Below are 20,079 nucleotides of genomic sequence, written 5' to 3' on the forward strand. Positions count from 1 at the left end.
CCTAATGTTTATTGTATCATCGTCGGTGCGTCATTCGGTCATTCTCCTGTATTCGTTTTCAGGATCGCAAAGAGAGAGAAGTATAGTAGAAGAAGAATGCACAACGACGACGCTGATATCGATTACATCAACGAACGCAATGCTAAATTCAATCAAAAATTAGAGAGGTTCTATGGGGAATATACGCGCGAAACGAAGCTAAACTTGGAACGGGGTACAGCTATATAATAAGTGAATATCATGCTAAAGGACTTACTACAAATATCTTGTATTTTAAATAGTATTTCAAAACTCATACAAATAGAAGTCAGACTACTGATAAGTCGTTGATTATTTGGGTAATCAGAAGTGAGAATGGTACATTTTGCGGTACGGTGTATCCCAATCTTAAACCAGAATCCATTGTTATCAAAAGTCGAGTTATACATTGATCTCTCGAACAAACAAAAAATTGAACTCAATCAAGTTATTTAAATTTCTGTTCTCCTTTCCCGATCCGATCTGTTGGCTGCTACTTTTTATTTAACTTAAATAATGATTTTATATACAGTTTTCACGTTTCTAACGCAGTTCACATCATACCACCCAACTATGCACTATCCCTGAAAAGAAACATACATTTCTTGATATCTTTAGTCTCAGAATAGAAATCGCATCCGTGAAAGATAAAAACGACGGGAAAATATACTCACGGCTCGGGGAGAAGTTGTGATGATGTGTAACTCGTATATGAATATCTTGAGTTTCGCCTACAAATTATACATTTATAACTGTTATTTATCTACGGATAATCTTTTTCTCGCAACGTAATTTCACTTAACGTTTAAGGATATTAGTTACTTACCAATTTACGATTACCGACTCGTCGAAACGATTAAACTATTAATAATTAGGGGAAAAATGACACTGTAACATATGCTAAATTAAACATGCCTCGGGTTAAGATCAATTCAAATTTTTAAGTGGATTTATTTGAAAACAGGAAAAAAAAACGCGTCCATGCGTTACGTTTAAGTGCGTCGTATAGTCATGTTTTATCGATGTCACATCAATGCTTGCGGCGTTGGTAAAACAATTTTCTCGCTTACGAGCAAATATCTTACAAATAGGAAATGTCACCTCTTGCAACGAATTCGACGACAGTAGCAAAGTATAGGGTCCGTACATCTCCGGTATTTCAGAAAATATCATTCGTTCGAAGGAAATTCGTCGATCCAGAAAAATGTCATAGCAAAAAAAAAAGGGACATGCTGTTAAGGTACTGGATTTTACTTTCGCAGAGGCGACGGAGGCGGAGGCGGCGGCGGAGGTGACGAATCGATGTTCAAGCGTGTTAACGTGGCCGTAAGGTCGTCTATGGATTTTCCACAAGTCGTACCTGCGTTTCCGTGATCCAACAGCCTCGGCATGTCGCACTGCTCGCATTTATTCATCAATGGATGATTGTCGAAGGTGCACATTCTACAGACCCAAGAAGGTCCGTCTCGTTCCTCTCTATCAACGTTGTTACCGGTGGGTTCCGGTTGCCAGGCGGGTGGCTGACTCGGCAGAGGCGGTGGGTCGGCGCTGACAGATCTCGATGGTAGGGGCTGACCCGTGTAAATACGCTGATAAAACTTTTCGTTCGTTTCGCCCAAAGGTACTGTGAAAACGAAGGAAAGAAGGGAATTTTGTGCGAGCAAGAGCGAGAAGAGAGGAAAGCGTTACTAGCAACAAAATTATATTACCTCTTGGGTCAGACCACTGATCTACCTCGTCCGCGAGTCTGTCGCATTCAACTTGTAGCTGATAGATCTCGCTTCTCAATTTTTTCTTCAGTTCCTGCAAAGTCGTCGCGAGCTCGTTAGATAACGCGATCATAGTTACGCTGGGCCGTTATAACGGCATGTTAAACGAGCGAATGGCCGATACAGAGCATACCTGAGGAGGCATCGAAGAATCGAAGGGCCTCGTGAGGGACTGCAATTCTTTCTTCATAGCTTCGAGTCGTCCTTTCTCGGCTCTCAATTCCCTGGCGAGTCTATCTTTTCTAGCTAACTGCTCGGCGACCAATTCCCTTTGATGCTCCGCCACTGCGTCCCAACAATCGAACAATTAACTGATTGTATCGGATAAAAGATAAATAGATGTAACAATCGGTAGGTAGAATAGATTTAAGGATAGCGCGTTTGTTATTTGGATTACTCGATTAGTTTTACAGTTAGAAATTCGCAAACGTAGAAATGTACGGTGGTTGGTTATACCAAAGGTGGCGATCGTAACCAAGCACCAACTGCATCGGTACGCAATTAGCCTCGACTCGATCGCTGTCGACATCGCGATATTTCACCGCGTGTGAACGATTAAAGGGGAAAGACGAAATGCGAATCGTAGCGTTCAGGAAACGCGTCAACATGGAGGCGAGGCTGCTCGTGAGAGGGAATAGCGGATCAGGTGGTCCACGTAGTGTAACCGCAAGCGTGGCTATGTATAGACGGAGCGTGGGGTCAGGAATGCGTAAATATCGTTCTCAGTGTTACACGCGTGGGCGTAGCATGTGCGACGGAGTGGTTTTCGCAGGTAAATATACGTGTACGCGATTCCTATAATACGAGAATTGGGAAAAGAAAGCGAGCCGCCTTTATGGTATCGGCAGCGAGTACATATACGAGGAAAAATAAAAATAGCCCGGCTGAAAGGTTATTTTCAAGGCTCGGCAAGAAACGTAGCCATCCACCGGGCGTAGTAGGACTTCACCTTGATTCAACGGCGATCGATTCTGATCAGAATTGGCCGGTATTCGTTCGCCAATGGGACTGGAGGGCGGCGAGGTCGTGGTCGGTCCTGACGGTGTTGTCGGAAGGCTAATGGAGGGGGCGATGTTGGTCGTGGATGGTACAGAAGGTGTGGTTGGGGCGCTCATTGTCGTCGTCGGCCTCGGTAACTGACTAGGTGGTCCTGCCGGAAGACCTGCAACTTTCACACTTTAATCGGACGATCCGATCTCTCTGATTGTTTGGCCCCGAGCCAAAGTCACGATTGTTGCTCAGTCCGAAAACTCGGGCGACAGTCGCACGTACGACACGTGTGAAACAGTCGAAAGCATCGAGAAATAGAGAAACAGTGAAATGGAGAAATACAGACCTGGTGGTCTCTGAGGACCGGTTTGTACCGGCGGTATCAAGCTGTTGGGCCTGACAGGGCCCATCGGAGGCCTGATTCTCGCAGCCGCCACACCGCCAACGGCTCCCGCACCGATGCTAATCTGAAGACGGCTTTGAAAGCCCCGGGGATCCAGAGAGGAGCTCGAGTAAGTCAGGCTCGAGCCCTGCGATCTGATGTCGATCGGTGGCTGCGGTTCCGAGGATGGCGGCCTCAGCGTCAGACTAACCGAGGTGTAGCTTCGCGTGTGATCGATCTGCGGGCCCGTGTTCTCCGCGTTGAGTAACGGCTCGGCGTAATGAGTCCGTGGGTCGAGCAGCAGATCGCTTCGTTTACAGGCACCAACGATCGTAGGCACCGTTCGAAAGTCTAAACGGTCGTTGGTGGAAATAAAAAAGAAAAATGGGTGTTCCGTTAGGAGCAGGTAACGAGCGAAGATGGAACGAATCACGCGATCGACGGTACAGCGTGCAAAATGAAAAGAAGTCGACGGTACGTAACCACCGTAACAAGGGTTAAACGTTTTCGTTCGATCAACAGGCAAACAGGATCTCCGCCGTACACAGGGCCACGGCGTCGCATTACGCTCGTTACGATCAATATTGAATTCTGACGCAGCTGGCATCGCTGCACCCGCAAACGAATCCGTTTAACTCTTCACCGAACATACCAAGTCGGAATATAACAAGCGCGAAGCTGCTGGAATCTAGAAACGAGATATAGGCGCAGACTACGTACACTCTGCGACAACGTTGCGATCTACCGTCAGCAAATCTACGCGAGAAGCGATTGCTTCCTGTATGCATACCCTCGTACGTACAAGTACACGCTTGTTGTTACTTCGTCGTATCAAAGATAAGAAATTCAAAATACATCACGAGTATTCGCCGCTATTCACCGTAAACGGTCTATATCCTTCTACGCGATATTACGTTATTCCGATCGTTCGTTTCGACTTGCCCCGTCGTTCGCCTAATGAAACCTCGGCTAGATGCGTACCGCGATTGCCAGCAGGGCTGCAGGCAACGTTCACGTTCAGCTCGAATCCGGCTGGCTCGTTTCCCGCGTTCTGGACTTTGTTAAGGCAGTTCGCGTCGCTCAGTCCGGTGCAATCGTCGAAGAAACCGCGCGACGCGGTCGTGCAGACGGCAGGCGCTGAAGAAGGGGTGCTGACCGAGTCAGCAGCTATCGGCGACGAGGCTGATATCGCGGCTGCTCGTGTGCAGCTGACGGGACAGCGCCGTGCCATACCAATGTCCAGCGAGGCTGGTCTGTGTGGTCGCGTATTGTTGTTCGTGCTGTTGCTGTTGCTGGCGCGTTGCAATTGGTTCATCGTGCAGAAACGTTGCTGCTGCGTGGCCAGGTGATGGTTCACTCGTTGATGATGTTGCTGTCGCTGCTGCTGCTGCTGCTGCTGCTGTTGTTGCTGTTGCTGCTGTTGCTGGAGGATGGCGTAAAGTGCCGTCGGTGGGAACGCGCCCGGAGACTGACGTGACTCTTGAGTGGCACGAAGGCTTCTCGCGCATGTCTCCCGATCGTGGCTATTCTGCAACGCACAGATGCACCTTGGGTCAGCCGATTTCCGGTCATCGCGCGCGAGCCCGCTGACAGGGCGTTTCAAAATGTTATCTTTCTTTTCCTTTTTTTGTTTGCTTCTCGACCGGAAAATTGTCTTGCCTCTGCTGGATCCTAATATACACGATGTTACACGTTGCTGGCAGATTCGTCGATCAGACATCTGCCGGAGGAGGAGTTAACCGTTTGCGGTCCGATTGGATTACCCAGGTACGAACAACGGATTTGCATCTGCTTTTCAATTCCGTGATACACAGTTCGTCGTAAGCGGAGTTTGCTGGCGCGAGAACGATAGACCGCAAAGGGTTAAACAGTGCCAGCCTTTCGCCCGCCTATCCTTTGATACTTTTGCGGATAGCGTGAAATTCTGGGACTTTCTAGTCTATTCGTACCGACAAAACGTCGAAAACTGCTCTGTATGTTACTGGCATGTAACGACGCCCTCCTTAGACGTCACTTGCACTTATCTAGTGCATTTTCATCTTTTAAGATGCGTCGAAACATATCAGGTTCCCCTCGCTTTTCACCTTTTAAGCAGATATTGCGTTATACAGGCTACAAAATACGCACTGTCGTAAATACTTATACGAGTTAGAAAATAACGATTAGATATTTTCTCTATCGAACAAAGGTACGCAAAAATGGCGCCAAACAAAAAAAAAAAAAAAAAAGAAGAAAATGAAAAAAAAGAAAAAGAAAGAGAAAGAAGAGTGATAAAACTTGGTTTCGATCAAACAACGTTTGAACTAAGGAGAGCAGAGTACCGCGATCGAAAAGACGATGATTGTTGCGGTGACTGGAAAAAAACCGAGAAATCCGAACGCGGATACAAGACGTTATATTACTGTTTTTAGTACGGTCGATGTTTGCCGATTAAGAGACATGTTCCGAATGCGCGATTAGAAAGGGAAAAAAGAAAGGGATAAAAGAAAGGAGAAAGAAAGAGTAAAGAAAATCAAATGGCCAACACAAAGGACGTCTAATACACACAGGTTCCACGCTCGTGCAATGAGAGAGGAGAGAAATTCTGTGCCGTTAATTCGCAATGCCAGTGATTATGGTATACTCGTGGTGTACGCGAGTTATGGTTAGTCGTTATTGCGACGATCGTTTTAGCCATGACGGATGAGCGATAAGAAGAAATCTGTGTAAAGTTGTTTACGAGGCACACCGTGTGCACACTCGAGGAGCCCATCTCGGAAAACTCGATGCAGCGTGGTGTGGTTTGACAACGGTTGCCAGGCAACGACGCCGTATCTTACCAAACTGTCTACTCGTTACCGCGCTGTAGATCGAATTTTCCGAGAGAACAGCATAGGAGCAGAATATCTGATGGACAAAGAGCACCTATACCTGGGCGATGCACTGGGAAACGACGTGATCAGGGAGCGCAGGGAACTGCTGCTTCAGCTCATGGAACAGCTGCATGATAGCGATGTTAGAGCAATGGCACTCCCCCATCGTGGGCCCCCATCCTCCTGGCAGGCCTACCTGTGGGTGCCAGGGTCTCTCGTTACACCATCCTTTCATCGAATACGATTGGTCGAAAGAACAAATACGCCCACGGTTAATACCGCGAACTATCGTCGTTACTGTCAGTCGGTGGAGGCAGAGCGCGAGATGCGAAGATGAGATTTTCCGCGCAACGATGTTGGTTATCGGTTCTCGGTGTCTGATTGCGAGTACCGAAAGAGCACGAGGTGTCGCAGACGAACGGAACGAGAGCGAGAGAAGCAGGAATTCGGCAAGATGGTCGAAATTTTCTAGTTTAGTGGATAAACGATTTGGATGGCCTCCAAATACGACGTTTCGTGCAGTTTCGTGTCGGTGCGCGAAAGTGTTTCAAATTATTCAACCACGGATGAGCGGACGGGGATGCGATTAATGAAGACAAAGTCGTGAGAAAATGAAAAGGAAAAGACCGTGGAACCTGCACGGGGCAAATCGTTTCGCTTGTTACAGACGCACTGAAATATCGCACGATCCTGCGTTACGGCCTCTTAATTATAACGAAGGTCACACCAAACTTCGACCAGCGAACGCCACTCCTCTCATCTTTGCTAATCTTTCTGCTAACGGGACGACCGTTAAATCATTGCATCGTGTCGTTATTTCTATCGTTTCGATCGCGCTCGTAACCTGCCTCTCGGCCACCACCATCATCTACTGCTTTTTAACGCGGCAAAAGGAAGAAACGGTCTCCGCCTTCCGCGACGCGATACGACACGACACGACACGACACGACGCGACACGACGTTCTTTATTTAAACTTGCGACTGTTTGACCCATTTTTCAAGAGAAACGAAAATCGCACGAATTTGTCTATAGGCTGCCTACCCGGTGTTCCACGGAAATCTTATCATTTTTTCTAAACATTTTTATTTTCTGCTTCGCTTTCGATCTATGCCATCGTATCGTATAATCGTACGTCGCAATCCGATTTCAATTCTTTCACGACTACATTCGTCGTCGATTTTTTAATAAATCTAGAGTACGATGTTTGCGGTGTATCTAACGTTCCACTCGAACGGCAGACTACGTCCCGCGTCTCCGCAACGTTTCATGGCTCGATAATTTCGATACACCCGTTACGTTACGGAATTGGCAGCGAATAGAGAAACGGTGGACACCTGTGCCGCGTGGCACGTAGGAGTGCCACATAATTAGCCGGCACTGCGCGTGCCACGCTCCCACGCGTATACGCATGCGCCTATGCTCCTGCAATCCTCCTTGCATCGTATCGTTGTATCGAGAAACTTGCAACTTTTATCACAGTTCCCAAACAAAGCAGACAATCGGTAAAATTCACTTTCTAGCAATTTCGATTCTACCGTCGACTCCCTTCTCGTACGAACCGGCAAAAGTTACGAGACTCGCGCCTCGCTACGGCAAAAACACAAGAGAAGAAGAGGAAAAAAAGCCGATATAAAAAGACAGATATTTAAAACTCGACGACATGCTCTATATTCGCATCGAAACTTATGAAAACGATCGACTTTAGAAGAAATCGACGTACCATTCGATTCGCAGCTACTCCTGCTCATTTTTACGTCTAAACGCGTTCAGATCTAGATCCGTAGAACCGAAAATCCACAAAAATCGAAAAAAAAAAAAAAAAAGAGTAGAGAGGGAGCGGGGGGGGGAAGGGGGATGAGAGCACAGGTTCGTTCGGTCGATCGAAAGAAACTAAGAGGTTAGAAGCTGTACGCGTGCAATTCGCACTTGGCATCGGGCCATAGGAGAGAATAAAGTGCTAGATAGAATTAATAATTCGGGCTCTCTTTGTTCCGTCGCCTCACACCTGGCAGGCCCCGGTGTGTCAGGTGAGTGAGGCATCAATCAGAGGGAAAACCGTTTATTGGCACGTAGCCCTGCGTTCGGGCCACTGGTCAGAGAGCGTTCGCCCTAACCGGCGTGTCTTCTTTTAAACGCCGCTACTTTCTAACGCTCGCGCACGCGGCTTTGCCGACCGTGTCCCGGATGAGACGACAAACCGAACCGCTTCGAAATCTCACGATCCGACGTGTTCCTCGTCAACGAGATCGAAGCACGCAGCAACGTCATACTAAACTGATGCAACTAAAATCAAATATATTCGCAACGAAATATTCCATTCGCACGTCGACGTTACAAAATAGCGACAGTCTTTTATCGTTCTTTTACCTAGTGTATTTCCGTTTCGACGGTATAAACTTAGAGTCGCAAAGTTACTTTCGCGCCACTCTGTATCCGTCTGAATCTGTCACAGGCAGTTTTTACCGGTCCTACTGGCAATGCCTGCCAAACGGTCGGCCGTTCGACACACAAATGACGAAAATGCAAATAAACGTGTGTGGGCAGATACTCGATGCGGAAACCTAACGGCGAATCGAATTTGTTCCGCCGTGGATTGTGCAAATCTCTACCCAACTCGCTTCCATCTGCCAAACAGAGAATCCTGCGAAACAAGCGAAATAAGCGACGCGCGACTATTCGGTTAGACTCGATCCGATGGATACGAACGGTTTCGCGGTGTTGTTGCTTATCGCCAGCGGATCCAATATATTTTCACCTCGGTCTGACAGCAAAGGAGAAGCATCTTTTAATTGCACCAGACACGCAGGATGTTTCTATCAGTGACACAGACGGGATTTTAAGAGGGGCGGAGGGGCAGGGGCGGGCGAGGGAGAGGCGGCGACGGCGAGAACGCCGTTCGTCGGGACAGGCGAAAAAGGAAAAGCGGAATTCCAACATGCCGGGAAGATATTTGTGTCATGAAATACCCAGGAGACACAGCGTGGCCGTTTTCGTCTACTCCTGGCAATGCGGGGAAAAGTAAATTCCACGGGTATTTTCACGCATTTCGAGTAATTTTCAACGTTACCCTTTAAACCGTCCGATCCTTTCAGCCTGGTTTCACCGTGCTTCGAAAATCTTCCAATAACTTTGCTCGAACGTCGCTCTACCAAACGATTCCTCTTCGCCCCGTAACCCTGATATACATGTAAATTAATAAAAAGCTCTGCGACCGCGAGCGTCATACACCGCGCGATCTAAACGTTTCGAGAAAAGAAAAATTATATTCTAAACACGATAATGTTAAACTATACGAAATGTAGAAATTTTATTCTGTTCGTAGTCGAGGTCGACACCTGTTGATTCGTAAAGCCGCGCACCCATCGGCCGGAAGTAATGCGCCTACTACCAATGAATGTCGCGTTAAGAAAACGCGACGAATCTCCAACGATAGAATAACAGCGATAATTGATATTGTTCGGAAGAAGAAGAGCCGATAGGTCTTCTCCGCTGGTATAATTATTTACGTTTCGAATCGCGCGAGCAAGAGACGCAAACTATTCGTCACCGGCGATAACTCGCCGTTTTACGCGCGATATTTCAAAACTGCGTGAAACCGTGGGCCAATATCATGGCCAAGTGAAACTACAGCAAGGAAAAAAGAAGAAAAACGCGTCGAGCCTAGTGGCAGACAAAAATAAGGAACCAAGAATAATAATTGACGGGGACGCGACGCTAACGTTAAGCAGAGCTACGATAAGTTACGCCTCCAGGCAAAAATATACACTCTATCCTGAAAATAATGTTACACATTTTTCGGGTAGAAAAACGTCAGTCAGCGTTGACCACTGTGTAAACCTTTCGACCAAAGGTGTAAAGACTGGTGGACGACTGCCACACGATTCCACGGTAATTCGTCTCACGGATCGATTACGGATTATTATATATTTATTATTCGTCAAGATAGAAGGACGACGACACGGACGGAGACGGCAAGAGATAGTCGTCGGCAGTACGAACGTGACTTTAACAGCGTACACTGTACACGCGTATGCTCGATATACACGCCAGCTCTCTTTACGATTTCGATAATTCGCATGCATCCGTAAAGCTCGTTATTAATTCTCTAAACAGCTTTTTCACGCTATTATAAATATCGTTGACCTTTAAATTCTGTTTCCGCGTGTGCCAAAAAATTTGAACGTAGACCTTTCGGTTGGAACGCCTCGATGATCCGCACAGTTATCAAAGAATTCGTCCGACAAGTTATCAAAGAAAGAACATGGACTAATTCTATCGAATTGGAAAAGATCGACGGTAATTAACGAACAGTTACGTAACTCCAAGTATATAGTAAATCGTTGGACAAAGTATCGGCTAAAGTTTATTATCCCTAGGGTACATATTTGCCAATGAAATACATACATACAGTGTTTACTCTCGTAATGGCCGCTCGAAACAACACTTTCTAACTGATTAGCGTAGTTTTTAAATCGAGAGGCACGTCGGAGCGGCTAAAATCGTCGCCGAAGATCAGAATTCGTAGCACCGATCGACCCTGGTGGTTCCTCTTGTGTCTATGACACGCTTGAGAAAATAGAACTATAAAGATCCTCCACTTTTGAAAATGCCTATAGCTTGCCGAAAGGATCAACGACATTTCCTTCTTTGAATACGAGATAAAGAAAGATCGATTCGCAGGACACTGGTACTGTAAATAGAAAAACCGCGATAATATATCGAAATAGAAGTCTGATGAAAAACGGTCAACGAGATGCGCGTTACATCGGTCGATAAGAAGATTGACATTAGACTACCGATATACGCATATATCAAGTATATATGTCGAGCAAAGTATAAAAATTACTGTATCGTTGTAACACGATTTGAAAATCAGCGCTTTGAAAATCAACGCTTTGAAAATCACGTAGAAATCCACGACAAAGATAGAGAGCGGTTAACAGAAAAGTATTTCGCTGTTCCATCTATCGTCTATATATCGGACGGTATCTATCGATAGAAATCTGTCGTTGACGTATTATTATAGTTTCCAAAACGTTCGCACGTAAATATATTTCGTATCTGCACGAGGTAAATGCAATTAGAAAACTATTCAACTATACTTCCCTCTTCGTTTCCGTTCATTTTACCGTTTCTACAGTGGCGATATCGCAAAATTTTGCATAACCCAAGAATTTGTCACAGTCTATTTGAATTTCGATCGTACCGTCTCAACGTACAATCCGGTTTGAAATCGTAAGCTTGAAACTCACCGGACGGCAACCATTGGAAATGTCCAACGAACGAGGAATCGGTTAACAGTTCACTTCCAGCACTCGATAAAGACACTCGGTAAACGTCGCGATTTTATTCATTTGTTGCAAAGTGAAATTTCAACTGCCACTGTATAGACACGCGGATAACAGTAACTTTTCTGTCGTTTTCCAATATTTTAAAGCACGAACAAGCGGCGACCGTCCGCCAAGACCACTGATCAGCTGTGCACTGCGTACTGAAACGACATTAATCAACAGAAAAACCATATATACTTTCAAGTACATTTTATTTAGAAAAATACCTCGATGCGTTCGAAATATTTCCTTCAAACTAATTATTTATCCATTCTCGAAGATTCGAACGATGGTTTACGGTTTAAACGATGAAAATAAAAGGAGCTCTATTGACTACACATAGTCAAGATGGCGGCTCACGCAGCAAGTGCTTCCCTATTTATGAATGGAAAACACGTCGTAATAGTCAGTCGCAATCACGAGCAAGGGGAAACCGCGTGCTATTTTAAAACTCGTGCCAGAATGGACCAGCGGTGTCGTTAAGGCAGAGAGAGAGAGAGAGAGAGAGAGAGAGGCGTACTTTTACTCGTTTTAACGACAGATTTTTATCTACTCAACATCTTTACGAAAATTCGATGTTTCACGAATTCTTGCCCATAAGAAATAAGACGAATAAACGCACCTACTACGAATCTAAAAGTCAATGTAGATATTAATATATTCGTTTCTACGTAAGTGTAAACCAAAATAGTACAATAGCAGTAATAATAACGATTTACAATACAATGGTAATAATACAATTACGAATACAAAGTACCGAATTTGTTAAATCATCGAACGATATCAATGAAAAATATGCACTGTTTCCAAACGACGAGTTTTTTTTTTTTTTCCATTTTTATAAAGTCAGCATCTGCAAGCAAGTTCGAATTCATTATAACGTAGAGGTTGGAAGAAACGTATGCACTACGATTTCCTAGGATTCCGTTGTATATAGAAAAAATACCTTGGAAGCAAGTGTTCAGAGCTTTGATATTATACGTGGTACGTGAGACTAGAATATCTTTTCTTACATTCAGACAGCTTGATACAATGGAGGATTATAATGGTCAATGCGGATGGCTGTTGAAGAATAACCATCAATAAGTCAATTTATTGATTAGTCGTTAGATGCGTGATAAATACAATACGGATTTTAAAGATAGATAGAAAGAAAGAAAGAAAGAAAAAAAGGCAAGAAAGAAAGAATGAACGAAGGAAAGAAAAAAAAAGAGGAGAAACAATAAAGAAATATATCAACCTAATCGATTGTTAATCGTAATTCAAATGCATACGTCCCTTTTGCATTTTCTACTTGCGTTAAGATCATTCGCCATCGAAACACGACGATGGAATACCTAGTTCCTTTAATTGAAGAAAAAAAAAAAAAAGAGAGAAGGAAAGGAGGGGAGGGGGGGGGGAGAGCGAGCGCGCGCGGCAGGGAGAACAAAAAATACATTACCTTTGATCTAAAGTTATACGTAAAAGATTAAAATGCCTTTTCTACGAATAATGCTACTCAAACGAAGGTTACGTATGATTTCGCATACGTAGCGGGGAAACAAGAAAAAGAAAATGGAAAGAAAGGAAAGGAAAATATCGTTGAAGTTTTCTGCATACGCTTACAGGTCGTTCTCGAAAGCCTTAATACATTCATATACGTATGTTCTTCTTCTGCCTCCTGCGGTAAAAAAGCTACTTGTTCTGCATCGGTTTAGGCCATAAAAGCGTCGACGATAATTTGTCAGGTATATAGGTAGGAAAAGTGTTATATAAATCGGGTGTAGCGGGATCGGCGCAGCGATACCTAGACGATGGAAATTTGTTCGCAAGAAGAGTACTCAGACCCCTAATATGCTTTTTACAAATAGCCGACTCCTCTTTTTCCAAAGAAAATCTTTCCCAAGGAATCGTCCATTGGAAGAACTAAAACTCTGATCGAAAATGTATACAACTGTGTGCCACTTTGTTTTCGCACTGCTCGTGTCTACACCGCGATGTCGACGACTTTTCTGCATCGAAGTAACGAGGATCGTAGACCCGACGGCAGAGGTCCAGCCTAGTCGTCGTTGACCTCGATTGGAATACTAGTGGTGAATGTCGGGGTCTCTAGCTCTTCGTGCTTCTTCATTTTCATGCTCTGCAACGATAACGCGTAACTTTGACAAGATGTCACGGAATAACAAATAAAAAAGAAAGGAAAGGAAAAGGTGTGCCTGTGGTTGCTTTGGCATATATATCAGACCTGTTGTAATTTGTAATGGTTGATGATATCCTGATCGGCCGGGCAACTTTGCAAGAAGGCATCCAGCCTGTACATATGGTGCATATATCGCCAGAGATGCACCAAAGTTTCCGGAATCTCAAAGTCCGCAAAGTATTTGCCGGCCACCCTGATATGTTGGAGTCGTGGCATAAGTTCACAGTCGAAACAGCACATCGTGTCGCCTGTGAGGAAACGTGTACCCTTACGACCCAGATGCTCGTCGATTTTGCGCAAGTGTGCCATCAGGGACGACGATTTCGGATCTTTGTCCTTATCCTTCGCGTTCAGTAGTAACAGTTTCAATTTCTAGAACAAAAATAGCGTATTTAAAAACCGCTTTAGCGGCTAGTAGTCTGTTAGAGGGGCGAGAAAGTAGCGGTTTCTCGGCATTTAGCAGTCGTACATACGCTGAACAAGTTTTCAACGAGTGTAGCCACTTCTTTGTCTTGCACGAACAGATTGTGTCCACCGGGAATGTTCTTCATTATGTGCCGTTCGATTTTCTCGTTTTCCAATATCGCGTCGCCGTTATCGATTAGGATCGGCGGTGGCGTTGCCTGGAAATTGGTACGGAAATCGGGCGGCGGTTTCTGCATGTCGACCGTGGTCACTTTTAGAGAGATCGTTTTCAATTCGGCGAGGAGATACAGGTCCATAAAGTATTCCTGGCAGAAGAGGCACGCACCCTTTCGGCGACCGTCGATCGTAGATGCCTGCAAAAACATATTCCCATTGTCAATTTATCGTATATCGCGCGTTAATCGACAGTAGCTCGAGCGTAACGAAGAAAAAACTTAATCGATGGTCACTTTCACCGTCTCTCTAATCTAAAATAGTCTGTTCAAACACGAAAGAATCCCTCGAGCGACGCGAACACGAAACGATATCTGTTTTCTCCAGTTGATCGAACAAACCGACAGTACATATACTCGCTCCGCTCTCATTTTCTCCGTGTCACGGTTTATTTATTTCCCTCGATGACGCAGCTTGCTTTATTCCTTACCAAAAGATACGCTCGCAGCTAAAAGCTTCGGCTCGCGTACATAATAGCCATATGAGAAGAAACGCGTTTTATTTCAAGCCCGCTCAACGGTAAAAAAACAAAAACCCCGTATTCCAGTTACATATCAATCGTGACTCTCGTGAAATTCGCTTCCCGAATTCTCGCGTGTCTATGTTTGCTTTAATTATTAGACAGACAGACAAAAAGAGAGAGAGAGAGAGAGAGAGAGAGAGAGAGAGAGAGAGAGAGAGAGAGAGAGAGAGAGAGAGAAAAGAAAGAAAGGAAAAGAGTAAAAGATTGGCCCGGTATCGATGCAATTCGGATAAATTAAAGATGGGCAACGTGCCAGCTTTTACCAAGAACACGGTTTCTATTTTCATTTCGTTTCAACGATCATCTCGCTCCAGCCTCTGAGCTGTTCGAGATATTAGTTAGTCGGCAACTATGGTAGGTAGCCTGGCGTTGAACGATAAAAAGGAACTGATTATTATTTTCTTCTTTTTTTTTTTTTTTTTTTTTCTTACGATGACGCAAGTTCGACCCGCGAGTTTTAAGAGCGAATGACGCGAGAAATCCCGATTCCCAAGAAACGAACGTGGCCTCTCATCCGCGAAGCTCGGCAACTTTTCGGCCAAGGCTAAAACGCGGCACTTTTGCGCTTGGTCAGTTCCGTGTTTTCGAGAATACAACGAGCAGCGAATCGACGGACACCGATTACTTGCCGATTACGTAACAGACGTGGCGATTATATTACGCGAGAATCGTTCTGAAAAATAATAGAAAGGACGTTTTCTGGATGGAAAAGGCAAAGAGTAAACACGAGTTAGAGGTTCGATCGTAACGTTATCCGTGTCACGAAATACGAACGGCGCGGAAAGCGTCGACGTCGAATCAAATGTCACGAGGCATCGAACGTCTTCGATCGGAACGCGCAAGAGTAATCTTTCGCTCTCTGACCGCGTGTGCCTGCCGCCGTTGCTTCCTTTCTCTCGCTCTCGCCGTTTGAAAATTCAATTGCGATCGTTGCACGGTACGTCTATCGTCGTATAATATCATATCGTTTTGCAACGACAAAGTGTCGGGTAACGCGATTCTCCGATTTTTGCCCAGCAAGCTGCCTGAAACGTGGATGAGCCGAAGACGAAACGCGCGTGCCGATAGTCCATCGAAGCAAATTCCTCGTTTCTTTCGAAATAAGCGCGTTTCTACGCGCACCGCTGCAACTACACGGGATTCCCGTTTCAACTTGACCGACGAACAGAATTATAGAACACATCGAGCGGCTTTTACCTGCGATGCACATACGATTAGAATGCTTGGCTTCGGTATATTGGCATAGAAGAGGACAAGATGTAAAAAGGAAGGGAACAATGCTCACGGATGCAACACGTCATCGAACAACTTGCTGTATAATGCACGGCATACGGTAAATAGGCGAATATTCGCTCTCGCGAACCAACGTCTAACAGCGGTACACGTACGTGCATAATGAATACAGTTGTATGACGCATATACTATGTATGTCGTAGGTTTTTTTCCGTATTTTAAAGATACGACGACCGTCATATCGTTCTCTCTCTCTCTCTCTCTCTCTCTCTCTCTTTCTCGCTTTACTACAACCTTTTAGCTGATACACCACACTATGAATAAAAATGGACGATCAAACGTAAAACGATTAACGCTCGAGCTAGATCCAGCTGCTTCTCGGCATCGGCTTCGATAAAAATTCCTTTTCTCTCGTGTGGGAAAATTTGCATTGGCGTATCTCTCGCCACCGTGTCTCGGTGCAGAGATCGCCAGCCTGCTGCTCGGTCGGACACACCGGTACACGGAATTTTATATATTACTCGTGACATCGGGCAATCCTCGTAACGACCTTACGATTCTTCGTACAGTACGTACAACGGAATACGTTACACGCAGACCATTTTACCCCACTTACTTTATTTATCGCGTTAGAACATTTTAGCCCACGCATCAACACCGTAACCTGTATGCAAATAAGAAGGCAAAGATGACTCATTCTCGAGATGGGGACGAGATTAACGGTTAAAGGATTTACGGCGAATTCACGAGGACCGATGAGAAGCAACGTGGACGAGCAAGGTGAAGAGAGAACTATGACGGACGATGAGGAGAAAAGGAGGGAAGGGGAGGTGTGTTTACGCACGGGGGAAAGCCAGAAGAGCGAGGAAAGCGGAAGGTAAAGGAGTTCATCGTTTAACGGTAGAATCTCGAGGACCTCGCCGAGCTCCCCGTCGTTTCATCCCGTTTGACACACTTTACGAAGACCTCGCATGATCGCCTTCCGAGTGCAAGGTCGGCCAGTTACCATTAAATCTCTTCTTGTAACGAACGCCGTCGTTGAGTAGGCTCTCGCTCCTGTAGGATTCTACTTATAAGGCTGTCTGTCTCTGCTCCCTCGTCGCTGGACCCTGAATTTTTATGCGTTTACGGGACAATTATGCTTATATTATGAAACATTTAGGCGTTTCATCTCGAATCAGAGACGCGATTCCTATATGGTACCTATATCGTTGCCTGTGAGTATCGTCGGCGTAACGTTTGATTTTTCAGAAACGAATACTCCGGTTAAACAGATTTTCCGATACGTTTCACACTTTACCAATATACTTGCGATAACTCGAGCTTCGTTGGGGCGCTAATAAAGTTTTAAAACGTTTCGCACAATGCGCACGACATATAAACGTTCGTAACGTGCAAAAGCAGATAAAATATTCGAAATATTTAATACTGGTACTCGCCATAACCGTTTGATAGGTAACAGAAATCTATGCCTAATCTAGCTTCCATTTGTTCCGTCGTATTATTCGTTTGAGCCTTGGTAAATGAGATATCCGCATCGCTATTTCTCTCTCTCTCTCTCTCTCTCTCTCTTTTTCTTGGTCAGTGTGTAATTACAAAAATCCACAGCATTCCAAGCATGAAAATTAGGTCCATGGAAGAGTATTCAGCTTGAAAATCTTTCTTTTAGTTACCTGTTAACCACCAGCTAAGACGAGGTATCGAGATATTTGGATTCTTAAACTCTTATAACGTAATATATATAATAGGAATTTTTAACGTAATATTTATTTACGATATAAATTCTATTACTTACTAGATTCTGTCATATTTATGCTTAGAAAAACGAACGCCGACTACATATTTACAATTTTTTCTTCGTATTTTAATTTTCTAGCGGTTTTAATTCGATTAACAGGTTATAAACCTTGAACGTTCCAAATCTCTGATATCGGCTATCCGATCTCTTAAAACTCTAATCTCGCTCTATCTATCTATCCATCTATCTAATCTAATCTAATCTAATCTAATCTAATCTAAAATATTTAAAGAACTTTAATCTAAAGCTTTCGGACAATCTAAATGCTTTCGAATCATTCTGCAAAAGAGATGCATTAAACGAGAAAAGAGAACGAGAATCGCATCTCGGATGAAAATTCGAAAATTGAAGTGTAACGAATCTCGTTCACCGATCGTCTCGTGAGACGCGTGCGACGAAATCGATTCCGATACACGTTCGCTCGGTTATTTATTTATTAAGATGCTGACAACGATAAGAAGAGGAGCTGTTTACGAGGAAATTCGCGTCAAACTCCCCGTCGAACAGATACGATAAGATTAGCGTTACCCATTGCCTGAAATAATCAACCGTTAGATTCGATCGGCGAAAGTTTAATCGACAATTCGTAATTGGACGATCGAAGGAAGCCTCTTTCCTTCTACGGAGACGTTTTTCTAGAAAATATGGTGAAAGAGCATTCCGAGAAATGGAATCGAGTTCGTTCTCGATCAAATCGATCGCCGCGCGAGTCTACCTCCATTATTATTCTCTATATCGAGAAACAAAATTCGTCTTTTAATACGCGTACACGCATTGTTTACAGTTACATGCAATATTCTCGATATAACGCGATAGAACAACGCAAGAAACCAGTAAAAAGAATTATCGAGTCATCGAATAATTTTACCGCTGACGTTCGTACACATTTGCCAAATTAATTTCGATCGTTATCTTTCGATATTATCCACCGATTGTAATCGAAAAGTACGACATCAAGATGGCAAAAATTCTTTATTTTCGCGGTACTCTAATTAGTACAAGAATAGACCGAATAGACCTTCCAGTTGTTTTCTTATCCTTCGTATAGCGATGGCTACATACACATATAAATGCTTCTCTAATCTCGTTAAATTGATATATGGCCGGTGCAAATGCGTCGTCGTGGTCGCGCAAGTTTGTATTTTCCACTGACGAATTAGGCGGGAAAAAGGGAGAGGCGGGGTGGAAGAAAAGTTGGTCCATTAAAAGCGAACAGACTCGAAAAAAAGAAAAAAAGAAAAAAGAGAGAGAAAGGAAAGATATATTATCGTCAAAATGTATCGTACGTACGAGATAAGAGCCAAGGGTTTCCTTTTTCTAGAGAGGAGTCAATGACGTAGAAAACGCGGCCAACCAGAATCACCGTTCGTACATACGTATTTACGTCTGTATTTGTTCGCATAGCGTTACGTCGGTTTCCTCGCAGGAAATGGTTTCGTATACTTACCATACTCGCAGATGTCCCTTGTGCTTGCAACTAGCGATCGACGAATACGAAAAAGCTTTCGAAATAACGCATATCTCACGCTCTGCCACCATATTCCAGTAACGTACCAAAGTTCAATTTATCGTCGTTCGTTCGATTTTCGACACATCTCATCGATCAGCGAATTAATCGACCAAACTGTAGAAAGGGTGAAGAAAACAAAGGCGAAAGAAGCGGTTCGACGCTACTTGTAAACGGTCGATGGTCACTCGAAGCAGCTTCTCTATTTTCCATACCATAAACTATAAACGATGCACACGTATCTTCGTCGGAAACGGTCGTTTCGACGGCGACTCCTCGTCACCGGATAGAAGAGGAAGAAACATCGGCAGGAAGAAGAAGAAAGTACAGGAAGAAAACCAGTCGTTCGATCCACGCCCATATCGTGCACGAAACGATCGCCTTTTTTCCCTGTCTCTTCCTCCTTCCTCGTCTTCGTTCCACGCGTAGTATAAACTCACCTTGATGATCAACTCGATCTCGGGAACGTCGCCGTTGCTCGTGCCGTTCTCGTGGCTGTCGTCCGCCATCCTTGCGATCGTACTTCCTTACTTTAGACGAAAGGCACTTTTTTATCGTACTCCGCAGTTCACTATCGAACAGGACAGCTCCTTCCTCTACGACCAACTGCAACAGTACGCGATCGAGGCTCGCGAAATACTGACGCAGCGCGTGCTTCGCCACGTTTACGACAATAGCGCCGCGCCATGGAGAACCACGCAATTCGACGTTACCGACCTCGGTTGGCATAATAGAGAATGCAAATCTAACGTTTACGGAAGCGGCAACCTTTCGCCCTTTCAATCGCAAATACGTATGTACATATCAACGCGGCTGCACAGAAAAGTATCCGAGCACTCATTAACGTTATAATGCCTA

At 44.6% G+C, this 20,079-nt stretch overlaps 3 protein-coding genes and 1 long non-coding RNA gene across 14 annotated transcripts in view; 2 read left to right on the top strand and 2 right to left on the bottom strand.

Annotated features, from left to right (window-relative positions):
* Positions 1-461, top strand: part of LOC139992629 (pre-mRNA-splicing factor SYF2) — a 76,041-nt gene extending 75,580 nt beyond the window's left edge. For both annotated transcript variants that reach the window (XM_072013646.1, XM_072013645.1), the window contains one exon: positions 63-461. In XM_072013646.1, coding sequence (XP_071869747.1) covers positions 63-228 — 166 coding nt within the window. In that variant the 3' untranslated portion in view covers positions 229-461. The remainder of the gene's footprint in view (positions 1-62) is intronic.
* On the bottom strand, positions 253-11,497 carry Tab2 (TAK1-associated binding protein 2). 10 transcript variants are annotated; one of them, XM_072013627.1, is made up of 10 exons: positions 7,733-7,836; positions 6,070-6,207; positions 4,141-4,687; positions 3,124-3,510; positions 2,737-2,955; positions 1,921-2,072; positions 1,728-1,821; positions 1,379-1,642; positions 693-737; positions 253-602 (listed from the first exon to the last, which is right to left on the bottom strand). In XM_072013627.1, exons 1-10 carry the CDS (start codon positions 7,733-7,735, stop codon positions 577-579), a joined length of 1,875 nt encoding a protein of 624 aa, XP_071869728.1. In that variant the 5' UTR covers positions 7,736-7,836; the 3' UTR covers positions 253-576. The 10 variants fall into 10 exon arrangements, with proteins under 10 accessions (XP_071869728.1, XP_071869725.1, XP_071869726.1 ...); XM_072013624.1 differs by having other exon boundaries at positions 693-749; XM_072013625.1 differs by having other exon boundaries at positions 693-749; positions 2,737-2,949; positions 7,733-7,834.
* Positions 11,498-11,976: 479 nt separating this feature from the next.
* Positions 11,977-19,879, bottom strand: Clic (chloride intracellular channel protein 5). Its single transcript, XM_072013644.1, has 4 exons — positions 19,662-19,879; positions 13,995-14,300; positions 13,567-13,893; positions 11,977-13,461 (listed from the first exon to the last, which is right to left on the bottom strand). The coding sequence occupies exons 1-4, from the start codon at positions 19,728-19,730 to the stop codon at positions 13,381-13,383; spliced, it is 783 nt and encodes a 260-aa protein (XP_071869745.1). The 5' UTR covers positions 19,731-19,879; the 3' UTR covers positions 11,977-13,380.
* Positions 18,982-19,858, top strand: LOC139992634 (uncharacterized). Its single transcript, XR_011801168.1, has 2 exons — positions 18,982-19,259; positions 19,345-19,858. It is a non-coding gene; the product is annotated as an uncharacterized lncRNA (long non-coding RNA).
* Positions 19,880-20,079: the final 200 nt, after the last annotated feature.

The sequence above is a fragment of the Bombus fervidus genome, chromosome 12 (genome assembly GCF_041682495.2).
Source record: "Bombus fervidus isolate BK054 chromosome 12, iyBomFerv1, whole genome shotgun sequence".
NCBI lineage: Eukaryota > Metazoa > Arthropoda > Insecta > Hymenoptera > Apidae > Bombus > Bombus fervidus.

Coding starts and splice junctions, on each gene's coding strand:
- Tab2 (XM_072013622.1), bottom strand. Junction 3,511..4,140: donor CAGCCCTGCTGGCAATCGCG/GTACGCATCTAG, acceptor ACGACCGTTTAG/ACTTTCGAACGGTGCCTACG. Junction 2,073..2,736: donor TCGATCGCCGTTGAATCAAG/GTGAAGTCCTAC, acceptor GTTGGGACGCAG/TGGCGGAGCATCAAAGGGAA.
- Clic (XM_072013644.1), bottom strand. CDS start 19,730: ATGGCGGACGACAGCCACGAGAACGGCACGAGCAACGGCGACGTTCCC. Junction 13,894..13,994: donor TCGTTGAAAACTTGTTCAGC/GTATGTACGACT, acceptor TTTTTGTTCTAG/AAATTGAAACTGTTACTACT. Junction 13,462..13,566: donor ACCATTACAAATTACAACAG/GTCTGATATATA, acceptor TTATCGTTGCAG/AGCATGAAAATGAAGAAGCA.